At 40.4% G+C, this 16,110-nt stretch overlaps 1 protein-coding gene across 1 annotated transcript in view; it reads right to left on the bottom strand.

Annotated features, from left to right (window-relative positions):
- The window catches only part of cdh8 (cadherin 8), a gene marked incomplete at both ends in the record, with an annotated part of 79,591 nt that overhangs the window by 20,342 nt on the left and 43,139 nt on the right, over positions 1 to 16,110 (bottom strand). The window contains 2 exons of the mRNA XM_083901272.1: positions 100 to 267; positions 5,793 to 5,912. Coding sequence (XP_083757398.1) covers positions 100 to 267; positions 5,793 to 5,912 — 288 coding nt within the window. The remainder of the gene's footprint in view (positions 1 to 99; positions 268 to 5,792; positions 5,913 to 16,110) is intronic.

Raw genomic sequence — 16,110 nt, 5'->3', positions numbered from 1 at the left:
AGTTTTTACCAATCTGATTTACTCTCATTTAGAGCAGCAATAATTTAGTTTCCCCCTCGTAATTTGATTTAGAATATTTAAGTCTGCAAAATGACTTACTTTTAGAGAACTTCGGCGGGTTGTCGTTGATGTCCATTAGTGTGACGGTGACCGTCGTAGTGCCAGACAAGCCCCCCATGTGACCTCCCATATCCTTGGCCTGAATGACCACCAGGTATTCCTCTCTCATCTCCCGATCCATCCCATGGAGAGCAATTTTTATGGTCGCTGAAAGTGAAAGCAGTTGATTGAATACATTAATGCAATTATACGCATCACTGATATACTCTGCACATCATTTTAATGATGCACAAGCAAGTATGCACACAAGAAAAAAAAAAAAAAAAAAAAAGGAGCAAGGCATACAGTAACCTTCAGGCTCACCTTACTCTCCGTGTAAAGACAAGCATTATTTTAGACCCTGACTTCATGTAACGGGGACTCCATACCAAGCAGATATAAAGAATTCTCTGCAGGTTTGTTCCGTGTGAGTGAAGCAAAGATGGTCATGACAGAGCTAGTTCCACCACAGAGAATCATCTGTGTTTGTTTTCAAATGCGTTGTTTCGCTGTCTGCAGTCATTTGTATTCTGACTGAGTGTGAATTATGCTGTCTGTCTTGTATAATCTTGAATATTGTATGCAGAATGGACCTTATTGACTCTGCCACAGCGCTGAATATAAAAAGGGCTCAGCACCGGCGTATACGGATAATCCACTCAGGAAACAGAGGCCCGCAGGATCATCAAATGAATATAAAACCCCTCATAAAAGCCAGGCTTTGGCATGACACCCTGCCTTGGTCCTGAGCTGCCTCAGACAATGAGCATATGCATGACTATAATGAAAAACATGGGAGGGGATTGGGTGTTTTCTGTGCCGGGATTTTCTAAAGCTATTTCTAGGAACTATAGCAAATTTTTTAGGGTTAGCTATAACACACAACAATAATAATGTGACAACTGGATGAAACATGATATTTAAAAAGCAATATATTACAGGCAGGATATATAAAGCAATATAATTACTTGACCTCATCAGCGAGAGGAAGTCAAATGCATAAAATATAACAGGCAAAAATACACACTCAAGGTATAAATAAACACATATTACCACCATTTGGATGCAAATTAGATGTGTATGTATGTATGATACATGTATATACTTGTACATACCTATAACCCTATACGTAAGCTACCATCTGCAGCCTCATTAGAAATCCAGAGTTATTAAACCAGGATACATTTTTCAGTCAACGGTCCATCTTTGCTATTTCCGTCTCCACTGTAGCCTCAGGTTTTTATTCATAGCTGACACGAGAGGAACTGTGGCCTTTTGCCCTTGCAGACATGCGCCACATGGTTGGTTATGTTGAGTTACTGTAGGTTTTGTTGCCAACTTGAACCGGACCGGCCCCTTCTCTGACTTTTCTCGTCAAAAAGACACATCAGTCAACAGAACCGCTGCTCTCTAGATCGTTTTTTGGCACCGTTCTGACTAAACTCGGGAGACTGTGTGCAAAAATTCCCAGGAGATCAGCAGTTTCAGAAACCAGCACAGTTGGCTACAACAATCACACCAAAGCTTTTTTTTTTCTCTCTCTCTCTCTCTCTCTCTCTCTCTTGGATGATTGATGTGAACATTAGCTAGCCTTAGCTTCTGCCCTTATCTGCAGGATGGCACTGCTGCCAAAGATTGGATGACTGAATAACTGCATTACTAAGAAAGTGTGCAGGTGTATTTTTTTAAAGCTCTCAGGGAGAGAAGGAACATCGGCATTACTCAACCATTGTTTCACAAACACAACTTTTTTCTTTAACAGAATGTCAAATTGATGCCTAGTTTGCACACATAGCTCAGAAATCTGCGTCCTTCAGGCGACGTAAACGTCAAATAAATTCTCTCATCGTTTGGTTTGTGCATTCTGGGGTTGTTGTTGAAAAATGACTCCAATGAATGGGAGCCACCCTCTATGTAGCGATTACAAGGTCACTCCAAAAGACACAATAGTCGTTTAAAAACTGTGACTTAATCGGAGAGGTGAGAATGATTACTCACGGTTAAGGAAAGGTAAAATATATCTGAAACACTACATAGTAGATAACAGCCAGCTAAATCACATCAATCAAGTTGCTGTGTGCTCAGTGTGCATCAGCAGCACTTGTGCATGTTGTATTATGTCACAATCCTAACCAGTAAAAAAGTAAAGTCTTGAGTTTAGTGCAAGCTCTCACTAGCACTCTGCAAGGTAGGCCTATCAACCTTACATTAATGAAATCTGAAATTCATAAACAAAAAGAGCAGAACAAGTTACAGTTACTTGAAGTCCCCTTTCACAGACACATGCACACACACACTCCCACATGCAAACACACTTCAGTCATCCTGCTAGGAGCATCACTCTCATCTCTGGTGATCATTGAATTAATTATTCAAATGAATTCTTAATCACTAAATAGAGGGGATAGACAGACACTGATTTCCATAGATAGTTGCCTTATCCCCCCCCCCCCACCAGCCATTACCCAAATGATGAATTGGGGCATGGTGTTTATTTATTTGTTGAATGCTTTTCTTCTCTAATGTGGCATTGTAAGTGTTAATCTAGTGGTTGTTTTCCCCCTTACCTTTTATTTTCCATTAACATTCATTAAAACATCTGGCTCTCTTGAATGAGCCGTCTGTATGCGCTCCACAATCACACAGAGCACAAATGCTAATCCTTAAACTGTCCGTTCAGCGCGTCTTGGAAAAAGTCATGTCCCGGCTGCTTTACTGAGATGGCGACAACTTCAGCGGCGAGGACAAGCATCAAAAAAATCCATGTTTTGAACAGAGCGTTGATCCTAATTATGTACATACATTTTGGGATTCCCTTTCTTCCAGCTTGTTTATTGTGTGCTGTTTTCCAAACTGTGAGCAGCTGATTTCCATCTCATTTCTTATTAATGTAATTTCACTATTATTTAATCATATTGCTCACAGACACATGTTAAAAAGTCATCTGAAAAAGCAATTAAAGATCCAATCTGGAGTGTGTTGTGAGATAACTTTATGCATGATGACGCTGCTGCAGAGTTTGCCTCATGAAAGCAAAGAAGTAATTATTATTATTTTGAATTCATAACCCAGTGATGTTACATGGCAGCCCGTGAGTGTACAGGCCCATTTATGGATTCAGGACAACCAGTCAGCTGATGAATACACAACTCAGTGATGCAAAGCTCGGCTCATATGAGCCCTATAATTTTTGCGGTTTTAATAATGAGGTTTGTGCAACCCCATTGTTGAATCATGATGATACTGAACACATCACAAGCGATCACACGACCGAACGAAACCAGGACGGACATAAATAGAGAAGCCATTGTGTTTTCCTGCTGTATTTCACTGACAGGGTTTAGATTTTTGTCCTCAGCCATGCACATGGACAGCCCTCACTTCCAGTTGTAAAAAAAAAAGGCTTCAGGGTCAATGTCAATGTTCTTTTGTTAAGCTTGTTCCAAACACCTGTGAGAGATAGTAATGCTTACCATTCATGCTCTAAGACTCAGCCTGGATCTCTGCAGCACTGAATCTTACCGAGCCACTATTTCTGTTCCACTCAGTATATCCCCTGTATGCGTGTGTGTGTTGATTAAATTTTTTTTTTTTTCCTCTTATTCAGCATTTCTGCTTCCTTGACATGTGCTTGCATTACTTCACCTTTTAATTAAAGAAGAATTTAGCTTTAGCACCCCCAGTAATCCACATCGTTTTCACCCTGATGTACTGTTTATGTTTTGAAACACGGAGTGAGTGAGTGAGCGAGCAGCTGCAGAGGGGGAGGATAGAGAGAGGAGTGAGCCTGGGAGCCTGATTTAACAGCAGCATCATGCAGCCGCAATCTTAAAGTATTTCACAAAAGACAGATGGGATGAGTTGCCTACAGTCCTGTTGTTGTAACACAACCGCCGAAGATACAACTAACAGCGTCGGCTATCTTTTAGCATGCATTTTTATTATGTTGTTGCCAATAGGTTTTGCAATGAAGTTGCATATCGCATTGGCATAAGAACACACACAAGAACATAGTTGCCATGTGGACTTCTGATGACTGATTTACTTTCAATTTTTTCTGTTTCACAACACATCCTACACTTTCACCCACTTCAGGTGGGGAAACTGTTGCATTTCCACCTGCTGGAGCCTCTGCAACTTGTCGCACCTGCAGACAACTGCACTTGCACCCTCTCACTACTGCTGTCACCAGAGTCTCCGATTTTCAATGAAATACAGCAGAGACCTTCAGCAGCTGCCAAGATTCAGGCAACAGTATATCCATGTAAACAAATGTGACCTATGAATATTAATGACATGATAATGAATTACAAGGAAATTGTTTTTTAAAAGATACCGAGTCTCCAGCCTAATGGCAAATGCCGAATGGGGGAGTTTCTGTTGATTAACAGAATAGTCATGTATATTCATGTAACTGAATGTAGACATCTTGTTGGTGTTTTATTTTATGTTAAGATGTCACAATTTACCAATTAGCTTTGAATTCTGAATAGGCAAAAAAACGGAATCCCTTGGCTCTCACAAATGATGTTTATATAGAAATGGCTTCACCAGTTTGTTATAGCAACATACCTGTAGTCTGGATTATATGCTATTATAAGGCATAATTTAATGAGTGAAGGCTTGCACAACACGAGTTGCTGTGCCTTTTTTTACATACCACTCTTATGTATGAACAATACAAACACATAAACATTTTCTTTTATTCTGGCAACACCAGTAGTCACACATGGACAAGGCGCGTGCATTTAATGTCATGTTTCTGATTGTAGAACACCGCAGCCATCTAAAATCACTCAGTGTGGCAGCAATATCCCTCCTTGTATTTCAGAAGATGTAATAATGAACCAAGTGATGAATTGGGGCATTGTGCTTATTTATTCATTGAATGCTTGTCATTGCCAATATGGAGCTGTAATAATTCTCCACTGCTTAAAAAGTGGCTACTGCTACAACCTAAACATTGGATTGTGTGCCGTGGCTCTGACACACTCTTGGGCTCTGAAAGATTAAAACAGACTTGACAGCTGGGGTTGGACCTTACACTACACATTTACATCAACTCACAATGAGTTAGAGACTTCTGTGGTAATGCTATTCAAAACTGTCATTCGGATGTACTTAGCCCGAGACTTGGTCAAACCTTGATAGTCCACTACTTGACCTGCAGTGACCTTGTAAGCTCATTTATCTAAGTCGAAGCAGGTAATGAAAAAGGACAATGTTTAAATACTAAAAGGTTCTGGCATAATGTGCTTGCCCCTGTCTAGAAGAAAAGGACTATTGAAATAATCCTTAGATGTAATCAGTGTCTCACTGTAAAGCCAATTTCTTTCCTTTTTGTCCCATTATGGGCGTGGTGTCCATTTATTACATTTTGTAATACATTATGTTCTCCATTGGTTAGAAACAGACAAAGGATTTGCACACTGTATTAATAGCTCTCATTAAATTTAATGAAGCAAAGTTTCGATCTCGCAGAGATATTCTCCCGGCTTTGTCAGGCAAACAATGAATAACAGAACAAAGACCTCTGTTGGGCTGCCTGCCCCACAGAGGTGTCATCCTTTTTTGTCTCATGTTTTAAAGTCACAGAAATTACCGTGGTCCTCTCGATTACTGTTTAAGTTGCCATCAGTCTGCTATGTCTGACTAAAAGTGAAAAAAACCCAACACACAGACGATGCACTTACCAGAATTAGGGTCTATGGAAAAATATGGTTGCCCCTCCAATATACTGTAGACCAGTTTAGCACTGTTCCCATAGACTGGATCGTCGGCGTCTGTAGCTGTTACCCGGGTAACTGGAGTACCTGTGAGGCAGAGAGATAGAATTGAGAATTAAAGTATACCACAGTCACTGTATACCTATTTCTAGGTTGGAAGCCACTAGAGATTTTGGTTTGTTCAGAAATCCTGTCTTATCTGTGTCAACCTTCACATTTTAAAACACTGCTGTTGTGTTTTAAATCCAAAAAGGAATGAGAATTACTTTTGCATTTATAAATCTAAATTATGATGTAGAAAAACTTGAACACTTACACCCTCTAATATGATAGTGACAATGTTGAATATATGAACCCCTTGTTAAAAAACAATTGATATTTTGAACTCAATAGAACTGTTTTACAGTTGCATCCATTATGAAACAGGAGCTACACACTGATAATCCATTACCACTGTCAGTGAATAAATTAGTTGGGGCACAGGTGGAAGCTATAAAATATCACTTTTCATTGTAGAGAAATACAACAAAAATGCAGCTCTCCTCCACTAAAAATGTGTACAGAACAAATCAAAATGATAATAATAATAATAATTTATATTAAAGTCATGTTAAACCAAACTGCATTTTATATTTCAAACCAGCTGGTGCACCTGATAATATTCCTCCCCATGCCTTTAATTTGTCTTTCAGTTGTGTGTGTGTACACTTCCGGCATCAGAGTGTCAGTTACTTGTAATATGTGACATGACTTCAGATGAAATATGTTATAACGGACGCCTGGTCTAACTGAGCAAATCAGCCATGACAGTGTTGATTAGTCATATAGCCTCTTGTAATGCTCGCTTCCGGATATGCAAGCAAATCAACATGACAGTGATGGATGTGTCACACACCTATTATAACACAGCGATGCCACTAATGACCACATTATACTTTAACGTACATTTCACTGCTGCTGGTCATGGTCTGTACAATGTGACAATGCACGACAGGTGTGCCAGCGCAACACCACCTGACAGCAGTGACTCAGGGGGAAGAGAAGCACGTTCTGCAACCAGAGGGTTGGTGGTTCGACCGCTCCGTCAGTCCGTGTGCCAAAATGTCCTTGGGCAAGGCACTGAACCAAAATTGCTCTTGACAGGTGTGCTGGAGTGTGAATGATGTACTGTACAGACACCGACACTGTGTGAGCTTCATTGCTTGTAGCCCACATGAAGCCACAACACACCTATAATTATAATGTCTTATATTTGCACACACACACCAATTAACGGAACTGAATTATACTTCTGTGTTTAACCCATTCTTATCACACAATAGTTGTGACAAAACAATCCAGGAGCAGTGGGCAGAACACATCTGCACGCAATGGGGACCTTGCTCAGGGGCACATCAGAACCTTGACCTGTCCAAGGATTTGAACCTGCAACCTTCCGATTACAAGCCAAAGCACGGGCTGCTACACACACACACACTTTGGGGGGAAAAAAAACTGTAAACAGTTTTCCCTATTAAAAGTTTGGACATATTAATGTGGCTGTTGGTCCATGCATTTTTAAAATGTTCATTTTAATGTCACTATTCCTTTTAGCAATCAGCCATCACCTTCACTGAAACAATACTCGACGTAGAAGAAATTAGGCTCTTCATTTAAACAGCTCGATGAGGTTTGCAGCAAAAGTATGCAGAGACCTTAATCAATAAAGCAACTCTCAAATGCTCAAAGGCAAATCAGAAAATAGATTAGTGTCACTTCAATCCACCAATGACAGCTCCATTACAAGGTATCAAGGAAAAAAAACTGAATATAAAGTGACTATTAACTAATTAAATCCATCCCTTTTAGTTCACAGTGACCAAGCTCCTCATTAGTCTCAGTGTGAGGGAGCGTATGTCGGCGGTATAGGGGGAAAGAAGGCGAGAGAGAGAGAGAGAGGGAGAGAGATGCTGACATGCTGATAGTGAACAGCACACAAGCAGGAAGCTACAGATGGTATGGTAATTGTTTTTTTTTTTTTTGTTGTTGTTGTTGTTGTTTTTTGAAAGATGTTTAGAGGTGTTCTGACAACAAAGGGAGCTGTCCCTTGTCGCAGACGGCACAGGTCCTGCCACAGGCACTTAAGTCTGTCCACTGCAAACAAAAAAAAAGAAAAGAAAAGAGAAGAGAAGAAAAGAAAAAAAAAGAAAGGGGTTCATAATACCAAGTGACATTGTGATTCAGAGGTTCCAGTCACGAATTACAATATGAAAATAAAAAAAAAGACGGTGCCAGATGTGACAGAAACATGGTCCCTGTAAAGTCAACAGCGTGTAACCCACAAATCAGACATCTGTATTCTGTTGGCATGTCAGCCTCTGCTGGCTCTATACAGGCACTGAGACAACCCTCCAGTTGACCTGCTGACAAATGCTGAACACAGTGATGATGCACCTATCTTATAAGGGGTTTAAACAAACTTGGGGAATGCATTTATATATTTTTTTCTTTGATGAAAAAAATAACATTTCAGCAAAAAAAAAAAGTAACCACAGTAAAATACAAAGGGCATTTCATGGGCATTACTTTACGTAGGGTAATGTTTTGTGTTTTTTTTTTTTTCAGTTCCCCCAGGCCCAAATGGTATAGTTTTTGAACTCTTTAGCCATCAGCTACATGTTTCCACCACTGATTAATAGTCACCACAGTGTCTGTGGTCTTGTAACAGCAAAAAAAAAGCAAAGCTTTTACATTCTAACTGGAGTAGGAGTTTCACTGTTGCAACCCAATTATTTCACAGCAAGAGAGTCTCAAGTGGTCCTCAGAGAGAGAGGTGCTCTAGTAATTCACAGTCTTATGATGACCTATGCTGTTGTGCTGCCAGAGCTTACCTTGTAAATTTCCCCCCTGCTTGTTACATCCTCTGCCTTTTGTTGTAGTGTTTAGATCACAGCAGATCAGTGAGCTCCCTTTGTTTCCTTGTCTTTGAGGGAAAAATTGGCACACGACTCACTGAGTCAAACCTGGAATTCTTTCGGCGCTTAAATCTGTATTCCCAATTCACATGAGATTCTAAGTGATCACGTTCCAAAACGCGCACTAGCCGTACACCTCATGACAATGAATGTATACACCATAAGCTGCATTTTGTTGGAAATGCGAGGTTGTTTTGCCTCAGCACACCAAACGGAGTCTGCTACTCACAGTTTTGCTCACAAAGAAATTTCCCCAAAAATGGGAACAAATTATATACGTGCTGTATATGTGCTCTGGAGAGCCAAACATAGGTGTTTATCAATTGTCAAATGAAAGACAGCTATAGGGAAATCACTCTTTTTTTTGGAGATACGGAGCCTTATCCGCTAAAGTTAATTTACTACCACTAAAGCAGTCATCTACTCATTCCTAATTATGAAAAGTACTTTCATCCTTCCAAAAGGTGTCTGACTATTGGAAACAGGCTTTACATGTTCAGTTACACTATGGATTAGAGCGGGGGTAGTCGAGGATAGGGGGAAAAAAAAAATCTTCATAAAAATAGTTGAATCAGTGAAGCATGAAATAGGCCCCTCTTCCTTTCCCTCCCACAAGGGTAAAATGCTCCTCACCACCCCTGATAAAAAAAAGAAGAAGAAAAAAATAGGGATTAGGAAAGTCAGTGTTTTGGTCCTGCTTCAAATCACTGCAGATTAGTTCATCCTTCTCCCCGATAATGCACAGAATTTTCAGGGACACTGCAGAAATGGATGCAGCTGTAGGCCAGGCGATGGGCGCACTAGCCGTAGGAGGGATATTGTCTCTGCCATTATTCAAAGCATGTAGCATTGTGGCTGCCACAATAATAGCAACACACCTATAAACTTCCAAGCATGAAAAAGCTGAATGGATGCTTTAGGACAAAAGCCATGCAAGGAGGAATTAGTCATGTAAGAAGCCAACAAAAGAAAGCATGTTCAAATGAAATGCACATGCACCGCTGTGCGCTTTACAGTGTTGGCGATATTACAATAGGGTAGTGTTGGTTATAGACCATTCCATTGTTATAGATGTGGAAGTACAGTGGGCTGCAATCACAGCATTCATTCATTCATTCATTCATTGTCAACACTTTTTCCTCTGCATGAAGGTTGCAGGGTCGCTGGAGCCAATCACAGCTGACACGGGGCAAAAGGCAGGGTATGCCCTGGTCAGGTTGCCAGTCCATCAAAGGACAATCACGCTATTCCCGGTCGAAATGGATTAGTTTCACTTTCTCAGACACTGAGTGATTGCACACATTTGTCTCCTGGGAAAGCAAATCTCCCTCTGTTGAGTTGGGGCAGTAACCCACAGGGTGACACACATTAAGCATGTATGAAAATACAGCCTGCATTTATGGTTCCGCCCACCCCCCACCCCAGCACCGAGTATAATATCATTAATCACATCGCGAGGTTCGCCGGATTTAATACCATGCCAATAATTTAAACACACATCATCTTCAAAGGTGCCGTTATTGTATATGAGACACTTACATCAAATTTACAGCTGTGTTTTTTTTTTTATGTTGGGGGGGTTGAAAGGCCTATGGAAAAACCCTCAGAATAAAGACATGAGGGTCTAGCCTTCTGTTTTTTTCAACAGACAAAAAATAATAGGGCACACACTTTTACTCTGTACACTGGCATTGTGATAGGAAATCAATCGGAGTCTCCCTTGAGCCAGAGAGGGGGGAAATTGGGGGGGGGATGCAGCCCAACGTGACACAAAACGGCTGAGAGGGGACATCGCAGCTTATTTCTGTAACAAAGTAAACCACAACACAGCTTCATCTGCGTAGCCTGCTTACATCCAGAGAGGCATTACAAAGGATAATGAAACACTAGAGGGTCATAAAGATGTAGGTTTGAGCCAGCGTGAGACACTCATTTGCAGACACTTAGTGTTCACTGCAGGGTGGCAAGGAAAGGAAATTAATTTAGGAATTAAACACCACACTTGTCTCCAGCTTCATCAACAAAAAAGACGGGTTATTTTTGACTTTGTCGAGAATACGTCCACCATCACAGGAAGCGCATAAGCAAAATTTAAAAAATTCAAGACACTTTCACAGTGCCACACCAAATGATTAGATGGAAATGAGGAATACTGTAGCTTCCATTCAAATTAACACCATTGTTTGGAACTGTGATAGGAGACGTGACGGGCTCCTTCACAATCAAGTGTAAATTAATGTAACAAAGCACCACACTATGTGCATAAATGGTTCTGCAAAGAAGCATCTCACTATACTGTACAGTTCTATACACTGCATTGCACAAATCTATTAAAACATTTTTATCATCACATTTACATGCACAAAGGTTCTGTTTTCCAGATGATCGAACAAGAGCGTGAACCATTTCCCTCCACGACCCTTATCCTCACCCACTCTATTGCCCAGGATTCACCCTTCACGTGCTCAGTACAACTCAGCAAACTGCACCACAGGGAAGCACTCTGAGCTCAAGTACCATCATACCTATAATCACTAAAAAGAAAGTGTCATTGCAGTTGGTTTACTATTGCTGCAATGCAACATTCTGCACAAAATCCAAATACCGGCAGCTGTGTAACATCGCAGCTCTGCTCAGCTCAGAAGCGTGAAGGGTAGAAGACAGGGAGCATTCATATGTATGCGGGCAGTGAGCCATGGAGAAGGGATATAACTGAGGCATGGGGAGAGCTGTGGGCTGCATCAGGCATGGGGCTAACAGTGCCCTGCTGTGAGCCCTACCCGGGTAAAACAATACTGTTTATGTCTGACTGGCTTTGCGCTGCAGGGGTTGAAAGGGAGAGGGAGAAAAACAGGGGTAGAAGTGTGCATAACAGCACTTTATTGTGGGTGCCATTTTTCTATAGTAAGGTCTGCACAAAGCAGAAATTGGATAAAAGTTTATTTTTTGAAGACAAAACAAAAAAGAAACAGCATTCACACCCAACCTGTCTGATAGCCTACAGTTATTGTCAACAATGGGTTTGAGCATCTCCAAAAGTACCCTGTCTGATGGAGCGCTAACTATACTAATAATCTTGATAATAATTTTGCTAATATACTTTATATTACGAATAGGTCAGATTACCATACTGTGATATGTCACTTGCGCTTTTCACCAGATTATAAATGTACCCGTAGAGTTACATCGATTTTTATAATCTCTCAGGTCATTTATTCTGGTTTTCCAGCCCATAGCGTCACTGTTTTGGCTCAATGTCAGGTTTTTGGCTGGGGCCGCTGGAAACTACCTGCCCTACATAAAATGACTGAAAGACATATTTACCAAATGAGCTACTGCGCATAGTGATTCATTTACAGGCTAAAGAAACAGACATTTATTTCAGAAGATGGTAAAAAATGTGGTCTCTTTAATTTGCAACTCTGCAAATGCCGCTCCATATCTGCTGTGGAGGCTATTTGCTTTACCGCTTCAACTAAATTATAATAACATTCAGAGCTTGAGGCGTTTGTCCACGTGGTGATAATAAGTCCATTCCTGCTGCTGTAAGGGCACAACATCTGTGGATAAAGTTACAAAAGAAAAGCTGATTGTTTACAGGGAGAGCTAATTTGACAAGAACAATCTACTTTTTTTATCCATTGGATGATACAATCACACAGTCCCAATATCACAACAAACTACAAATACACCCAATAAACAGGAACTTCAAACCATTAAGCTGCAGGTAAGTGATAAAACGTGTGGTGCAGCATACCGCTGGATCCTCATAGCCTATTTAATGTTTGCATTCAGATAAATTTGACTCTGAATCAGCAAATGTTCTGTGTTTCTCCTCCTGCTATCAATGGTGATTTGACTATACTATTAACAAACGAAGCCTTTCTGACTGTGTGTCATAATGAAAGTGAAAAGGCTGTCTGTTACTCAGAAATTGCTATCCCCCAGAACATATTCGTTGGCCAATTAGACAATTGTTCAATGGTGCCATGTAATATGGTCTGTTAATCAGAAAACATTCTTTCTGGTCTCATAGCTATCACTTTTCTTTCAGCGGTACATTTCAAACTGATGTAATGAGCCCAAGCATAGTGAAACTTTATAATGCACCCAATGACAATGACTGTTTAAATGAGCCCCGCTTTCACCTAGTCACTGTTCAAACCCTCTCGCTTTCTAGGTCAGACAAATCGTGTGCCAAATCCTTTCTCTAAAATGGCTGGTCTGTGGGGGCAGGACTGTCCCCTGGAAGTGCCATTGCAGTGACAGGAAAGTGATTATGTATTGATCATGATCACATAGACACTGGTGTAGCTCTCTCTCTCTCTCCTGTCTGAGGGCAGAGAGGATAATAGCTCATGATCAGACAGGGAGACTGACAGCCTATCTCTCCAGGCAGAGCCCCAAGCACTATTTTTGGACTATTTTGCCACCTCTATGATTGAGATGCAGTGCAACGCAGAAATTATACTATTACCACTGCATTCAGAGTAATGTCTAAAATAAAGTGCAATGAGGTTCTGTAGCGTTTCAGGCCAAAGCTCTCAATACAACACAGATATGGTTGTAACGAGGTTGAGAAAACAAGCATGTTGAGGCATCCTGTCATCCATCCACGTCCGTCTTTCTCTCTCAAAGGAGAAGATGACATACTTGGAGGATGGCCAGTTGATTTTCCTACAGTATTTAAAGCCAAATTCCTGTGCTGCAGATGGGCATTAATGGCAACACTGCAGATGGCCATCCGGGGGAAACCCTGAAACAAATAGTCATCCCTAAAAGCAACTGGCATGTGCAAAATTGTATTTGACATTATTAGGCTCAAACCTCCAATTTGTCACAATTTCCACCAAACACCTAAACAATCAGTTAGGGCTCTGACTAAAAGAGGTGGCACACATCAGGAAGATGTAAGCATTTTAGATGACAAGGAGGCACAGTAAATAAATGGACGGCAGAAAAAAAATAACACAGCCTCCCTCTGGCCATCACTCTTCATAACAGAGCTAATGCATACTCATGCTAAACTGTGCGTTTCATGGCGGCTGCAGAATGCGGCTGAGGAAAAAGACATCAATGATGAACACCCAGCGGGCCCCAAGATCAGGAGACATCTCTTTGTTTCAGGGTCATAAAATGTGTTTTAAAATTAAACTAAGTACAATACAACATGGGCCAGAGGAGGTCATGCAAAAGGAAACAAATGAATCTTCAAAATAAGATATGGTTGTCAGCATCAAAGAAATTGTTCCCCAGAGCCGATGATGGATATGGGATGCTGCACTTTTGAAGAGCAAGGGGGAAATCACACTAAAGAACTTACATTATAATTGTTGTACTACAATTACTAGTCTCGTATAAGACAAATAGAAAGCCATCATAGAGAAATAAGGGACAGTATGTGAATCTGTGTGTATGCATCCTTTTTTTTTTTTAAGGAGTTGGCGACTGAGTCTGCTGCCTTGACAAGCCGTTTACAGGAACCGCAGGAACAAAATAATTAAGAGGGTCCTTTGTTCCCCACTGATGGCCGTGACATACACCGCCATTTTAAAAGGGTTGTGTCATTGATTCACTTTAATTAGTTCGTAGGAAACGTGTGCAACTAGCAGATAGAATTCAGGACTGAAAGCCAAGGACAGAAAATTGGGCACTTCACATGTTTAACTGCTCCCAAGGCATTTACAATGGCAAGGTAATAACAAAAAATAAGGCAAAGTATATTTTCTAATGAACAACTTCATCATGGGTAAACGAAGAAAACGGTGCTTAATTTGAGAACTCTGCCACAGGACCAAGCGAGTTTAATGTGAATTATGCTTCATCAATGGAAGAAAAAAAAAAGGGAGGGAAAAGTAGTTTCAGCATAATGTAAAAACTGTGGTGGGAAATGAACTTGTGGTTAATACTTACTACATCAGCACTAGCTCCAGGGTGTGGAAAACAGAGTTCAAAGTTATTACTTAGCACCTTAAATGAATTACCGACAATATACATACACTATAGGTGTGTGTGTATATATATAGATATATATTAATTTTAATTTTCACAGTTTTTGCAGCCATGGTTACTCCAGCCACAGAAAGGTTTTAACACATTCCAAATGAAATCATACATTTTGATTTATTGTATATATTTATGATATATATTGTATATGATCATATCACCATATCTTGTTTATACAGGCACATCACTATAATCAATAGACTGAATTGTCAAGTTCTCACAGCAACTTAGTTCTCCTGCCAACCACCACACCATGTCAGCAAGACAAAAAGAAACAAATGTTATGTCAGAAAACATCATTTGAAATCCAGACAGAAAAATAATAAAATAAAAAATAGACAGCCCTGGGCAGACATGGAGGACACTGTGCCAATTTAAGATTTGAATGAACACTACCCACCAAGCAAAATTAAGTCAATTAATTCTGAATAATAGGCTTGATCTTGGCTTGTGATTCTTTTCAACAGCCCTGAGAACATACTTTGCCACTTAGCTCCGAATGACCAGCTACAGAGTCGCAGACCAAACCAAAACTCCTGAAAACCTGACAATGTTTTTGATTCACTTCAGAGATTTCAGAATTTGAGTTTGGGTTCATATTTCATGAACAAAAAGGTGAAATGCCTATTGCTTCTAAATATTTTCTTTAATTCAAAGTATGATTAAGCCCCCTCTTCTGCCGTTAACTCTGCCCAATGCAAAGAGGTGGACTGAGGGAAAGAGTGGAGCAGTGAGGGGCCACGGTCTGGTAATGAAATCTGACACAGAGTTGAAGATGCAGGTGTTCCCGACAAAGCAACAGTGTACCAAAGCCGAAAGCATGGAGTAAAATAGCCAATGGGAACCAGACATTGGGTAAACTAATTTTTATCCCAACACACAGTTTCAATACTTTACACTAAACCTTGAAGATTTGCACCTGGATCAAAAACATTACTAGATACCAATATATACTGATTTACACCTAAAAATGTCATTTAGTCACTCTTCAAATATAATGATCAAAAAAGATCATGTCAACTGTTTGACTGCACGATCTAAGCCTGTGTCAAAACCTCCGAGTTCTAGTGTGTAGTTTGCAGCTTGGTGATAGTCGGTGGTTCCCAAAGAGCAGGGGATTTTGAAAATGGTAACAGGCAAGAAGTGGAGTGAGAATGCCATGTGGCACACAGGCAGTGGCAAGCTTATACCTGCAACCCAGTCATATGATGATCTGAGAAGCACGACCGAATGTGACAACAAATTGAAGTAAGGCAAAAATATTAAATTGTAACAGAACAATGAACATTTTTGTAAATCAGGTAGTGACCTACATATAATATCCT

This window comes from Microchirus variegatus (assembly GCF_963457635.1).
Source record: "Microchirus variegatus genome assembly, chromosome: 14".
Taxonomy (NCBI): domain Eukaryota; kingdom Metazoa; phylum Chordata; class Actinopteri; order Pleuronectiformes; family Soleidae; genus Microchirus; species Microchirus variegatus.
This window is presented reverse-complemented; position numbering and strand designations above follow the sequence as displayed.